The sequence below is a fragment of the Wolffia australiana genome, chromosome 3, assembly GCF_029677425.1.
Source record: "Wolffia australiana isolate 7733 chromosome 3, ASM2967742v1".
NCBI classification, from domain to species: domain Eukaryota; kingdom Viridiplantae; phylum Streptophyta; class Magnoliopsida; order Alismatales; family Araceae; genus Wolffia; species Wolffia australiana.
In genome coordinates, this window is record NC_135837.1 from 4,761,331 (window position 1) to 4,766,563 (window position 5,233).

At 37.8% G+C, this 5,233-nt stretch overlaps 1 protein-coding gene across 1 annotated transcript; it reads left to right on the plus strand.

Moving 5' to 3' along the window:
* The first annotated feature begins 836 nt into the window (after positions 1-836).
* On the plus strand, positions 837-4,774 carry LOC144700712 (DNAJ heat shock N-terminal domain-containing protein). Its single transcript, XM_078572182.1, has 9 exons — positions 837-1,199; positions 2,105-2,233; positions 2,318-2,447; positions 2,606-2,726; positions 2,836-2,917; positions 3,514-3,564; positions 4,053-4,091; positions 4,257-4,353; positions 4,498-4,774. The coding sequence occupies exons 1-9, from the start codon at positions 957-959 to the stop codon at positions 4,647-4,649; spliced, it is 1,044 nt and encodes a 347-aa protein (XP_078428308.1). The 5' UTR covers positions 837-956; the 3' UTR covers positions 4,650-4,774.
* Positions 4,775-5,233: the final 459 nt, after the last annotated feature.

The window sequence follows — 5,233 nt, forward strand, 5'->3', positions numbered from 1 at the left end:
TATCTCTCTCTATATCACCGTTGCATGATGGACAAGAAGATAGGAACACATACCGAATAATGAAAACCTCCTTGCATTGCTTGAAACAGATCACCCACTTTCACTATCCAAAACTTGCTTGTGTAGCAAAGGATAGCCTCTCCAATACCTGACATTAGTATGTTCTACGGCCATGCCTTCCAACTTGAAATATTAATTATTACACAAAATATAACTTTATTGAAGGGAAAAACTATAATAATGTGGACGACATTGAGAAGCCAGTTTTGAAATGAGGAGAACAAAGGCAATGCATACAATGGAGACGTTGAAGGATGAAAACTTGATATTTTTTAAATTTTCCACGACACACTTTTGTAGTTTAATTTAACATGATTATTTCCTGTTATAGCACTTTGAACTAACCATACTAAAATATTAAATAAGTTATAATTTATAAAAAATATAGATTTTTATTGGTCAACGATTCATGTTGACCAGTCATCCTGTACAAGTGGACCAAGCCCGTGCATGCACGTGGACAGCTTATCCTCTCTTTCCTCAGCTTGCTCCTCGCACGTGTCTGCACAAGGCGAGTAAATATCTCTCAATTTTACTCGCAAAAATAAAAATAAAAATATGATATATTATCGCGCGGGCCCACGGTAGCGGTAATTGGCGGCGGAGAAGATGACATGTCAGCAAAGTGGGCCCCACGACAATCGAAACAACCACGCAACCGGAAAGGAGTCGGAGCACCGCCGGTCAGAATTAATACAAATCCTCCGTACTGATTATCTCGCGGTGAGCGGTTACTTATACTGCATCGCGGTGAGCATACCAACGTAGCTTCTTTTCCCGCTCAGAAATATCGCCGGAGAGTTCTTCCCGGGGAGAGAAGATCGAAGCTTCCGATCTGTTCGATCGGGCTTCGATTTTGTTCATATTCGTTCGGATTGATCTTCTTGGTTGAATTGATGGCGCAGATTCTGTCGTCGATCTGTGCGGAAACTCCGTTCAAAATTCAAGGATATTCTCCGTCTTCGTCCGGTGGATGCTACTCTGTCTGCCGTAGAATTGGTTTTCTCAAGCCGGAGATCGCCGTCGGAATCTGCCATCCAAAGAGACCGCGCCGGAGGAATTTGAGAGTTAACGCCTCGGGGAAAGATTCGACCTCCCTTGACGATTCGGGGGGTGATTATTACTCCGTGCTTGGGCTGGTGAGATTATGCTTTAATTAGTTGTTTTTTTCGTGTTTTAAATTGGTTACGCTGTCCGATTGGTTCTAATGAAACGCCGGAGTTGCCAATTTCAGTCACTTGTCAAAGCATTGCGGGTATTCTTGTATTTATATTTAATTATTTATAGTTCAAAAAAAAAATTATATTTAATTATTTCCCTCGTGCCTGTTCAGTGAGATGATTATTAATCGTTGGTTGGGCCAGTGAGATCTTAGCATTTTTTTTTAATGTTATGGGTTTATGTCTTTTTTTTCATGTTATATAATTGGTTGTGCATTCCGATTGGTGTTCTGATCTTCAATTGGCACAATCTTAATTACCGGAGTTGCCAAATTCAGTAAGTTGTCAAATTATTGCAGTCACTCGTCTTGTTATTTTTATTTTTTCCCGCGTGCCTGCTAAGTGAGATGATTATTTTTCGGTGCTGGGGTCGGTAAGATCTTGGAAAATGTTTTTTAATCTTCGATGATAATTAGTTCTTTTTATGTTATATAATTGCTCATGCATTCCGACTGGTAATCTGTTTTTCATTTGGGTACAAATTAAAGCTTGATTGTCGAAGCATTGCGGGCACTCGTCTTCTTATTTTTATTATTTCCCCCGTGCCTGTTTAGGGAGATGATTATTCATCGGTATTTGGGCCGGTGGGATTTTATAAATATTTTTATCTTCTGTATTGATGTGTTATCTTTTTCATATTGTATAATTGGTTGTGCATTCCAATAGCTGTTCTGTTTTTCTTCTGACACAAAATAAACCGGAGCTGTAAATTTAGACATTTGCCGAAGTATTTGGGGGCACCTTGTCTTCTTTGTTTTCTTTTTCCTGCTCAAACATTGAGCAGTTCATACCACAAGGGTCTCTCTAACTCAAGTTCTCTCCAGCTCCCAGATGCGACTCCAGCACAGATAAAGAAAGCTTATTATAATTGCATGAAGGCTTGTCACCCTGATTTGGCTGGCAACGACCCAGAAACCACAAACTTCTGCATGTTCATCAACGAGGTCTATGCGGTGAGTCTGAAGCTTTCAGTGATTGATCTATTTGAAAACTTCAGTCAACTCCCCTTAGCTCTAACTTTGAACTGGGGAAATCAGGTCTTGAGCGACCCTTTACAACGGATGATCTACGATGATATTCATGGCTTCTCGGCAACAGCGACAAACCCCTTCGTCAATGAGTCTGCTGTCAGGGATCACGCCTTCGTTGACGAGTTCAGCTGCATAGGTGCACATTCATCTTTAGTTTATCTTCAAAATAAATTTATGTCTAGTCTATTGACCATAAGACCTGATTAAATCTGCCGAGATGCCAGTGAGAAGGAATATTTACCTCTCCACTTAGCTACTGGGGGAAGACATTGATTATTCATTCTCATGATGCAGGTTGCAAGAATTGTGCCAATATTTGTCCTGCTGTATTCAAGGTAGAAGAGGAATATGGCCGAGCCAGAGTTTACTGTCAAAACGGAAACAGCAGTCTAGTTCAACAAGCGATAGAGAGCTGGTTGGTGCATTCCAATAGTTTCCAATATCCAAAGTTTCAGGAATATCTTATTGGATATATTTTGTATATTCAACCCATTTCTCGCATGTGTTTTTTCTTTTTATTTCAGCCCAGTGGACTGTATTCACTGGACATCTGCTGCACAACTCTCTCTTCTTGAAGATGAAATGCGCAGAGTTGAAAGAGTAAATGTAGGACTCTTTGCATTGCTTTCCAGTCTGAATCTTTGTTTGAGCATCAAATTGACATTGATATTTTTCAGAGTTTTGAAGTTAGAGGAATGTGAATTTATTTTCTTTTGATGGAGTTTGTTAACCTTCATCTTGATTATTTTAACATAGCATGTGTGGCAGTAAATTCAATGAATTGACGGAATTATAGAAATGAGTGAATACCATGTGTGAGCCTCTTATTCCCGTAATGTTTTACTGAATTATTTCCATTAAAAATGAAGCTGAATTTATTGTTTGGCTTGAGTTTGGGTCATGTCTAAATGTAGAATTCAAGTGGCCACATGCTCATTGCTTATGACTTTGACATTTAACCTTATGATGGGCATCACCTTAGAGTTTAATTCTTTTGAAATCTACTTTACAGTTGGTGCATAATAAGATATACGATTCTGATGGTCATTAAACAAGAACCGATTGATAGGAATAGGGCACCTAGTACATAGAGGACAATCCTGGTTATGATTTTTTCCTCAAAAATAATTTAAGCAAAAATGAAGAATTAGGATAAATCTTATGCAACTCCATCACGTTGAAATCTCCTTCACATTTTTCAGGTTGCTGTGATGCTTTCTGGAATGGGTGCAGTCTATGATGTGTTTGGAATGGTAAGTTTTATTTCCTTTTTTAGAATTTGGTGTCTAGTTGGTTTTTTAATATTGGCCATTAATGGAATGTGAAACTTTGACTACTCTTCTCATGTCTTGTGCCAAAAGAACTATCATTTTCTTCCAAAAGACCGTGGCATAATTTTCTGTTTGGAGTTCGAAATCAAAGACCACATTTAAATATTTTTGAAGTGGTTAAACAGGATTTAACGATAACTTTACCTTCCCATAGATTCATGTCTTGATGGTTACCTAAAACCTAGCACCGCAAAGCAAATCTCATCATTTTTCTATTTGTATAGTACAGTTGTTCTTCGCTGCTCCTGAATTTTCTCAGATCTCCTCCTTATCTTTTATAATTTTTTTTGTTTTAGAACCTTCATCATTTTATGATTGTACTCCTGTGTTTCGTTTTCTGCCCTTTTCTTAGTTTCCAGTGCTTGGTTAAAATATTATTATTTAATGTTTTTTAAATGCTTGATTTCTAGGCGAGCAAACGATGGGAGAAACGACAAACCAAAATGCTGGTATGGATGACTCCAGATTTTAGTGAAAAAATTCGTTTCTTTCTCATTTTCTTTCTTAAAAATTAACCGTCCACAGTAATCACCCATTCCTCCAATTGTCTTGGTATCATAGCATTCATTTTTGAATAATACTCATAAATCTGAGAATAAATTTTTTTCATGCAGGATAAGGCGAAGGTGAAAATGTCCCAGAAAAATAAATCAGACAAAGACTCATACTGGAGCCAAGTCTGGGGGAACCGAAAGGATTTCCAGAACTCGGGTATCGTATTTTTTTATCTGCATGACAAGAAGTTGCATAATTAATCCTCATTTCTTCGGATATCCACATTTCAATTTTCTTTTATTTTTTTAATTTCGGGTCGACTTGTCCGCACTCTAACCCTGTAAATATCTGCTTTGGTAGAGGAAGAGATGAAAGAGAGGGCGAGAAAAGCCGCCGCTGCAGCCCGAAGATGGAGAGAGTACTCGAGACGAGGCGTGGATAGGCCTCCGACTTACAAGCTTCCCGAGGCAGAAGCAGAAGCAGTCTCCAACAGCGACAAGTCATCTATTTAAATCCAGGGTGCACTACCTTATCAAATGTTGTTGGTCTGCCTCCTATTTTTAACCATCTGTAAAATGTATTCTAAAATGATAAAGTTACCTGTAATCCTATGTATATATACCCTCTTTATATCTCACTCATATCCATGCTTGGCCATCCTTTCAGTCTGAAAACAGTTATTAGAGTGGCTTATCAACAAAACTGTTATATTTGAAAGTCAAACTCATCATCATTGTCAAAAGACATAAAAAGAGAGGGAACTACATTTTTCTCTTGTTAGATCAAGTGCCCTGAAAGCAAATAACTTCAATAGTTTTTGATGTCCTATATCTTGTGTATTTTCTCATATAGGGTTGTATTAACCTACCTATGAGCTGAAATGTATATTTTTCCCGTTTTTCTTTCATGCACTTTTATACATGCAGCCTCACTCATCTGCATTGTCAAGAGATATCAAAAGGGAGGGAAATCCATTTTACTCTCATTAGATTAAGTGCCCTGAAAAAAAATAACTAGAATGGTTTTTTACGTCTTCCTATAATGAGGAAGAAAAAAAATAACTAAAATATTTTCTCATATTGTTTGGTATGAACCT

Bases quoted from the DNA above. Each gene is read 5' to 3' on its own strand.
- LOC144700712 (XM_078572182.1), top strand. From the start codon at position 957: ATGGCGCAGATTCTGTCGTCGATCTGTGCGGAAACTCCGTTCAAAATT. The intron at 2,234-2,317 runs GTGAGTCTGAAG...TGGGGAAATCAG, and splicing joins TCATCAACGAGGTCTATGCG to GTCTTGAGCGACCCTTTACA. The intron at 2,448-2,605 runs GTGCACATTCAT...CTCATGATGCAG, and splicing joins TGACGAGTTCAGCTGCATAG to GTTGCAAGAATTGTGCCAAT.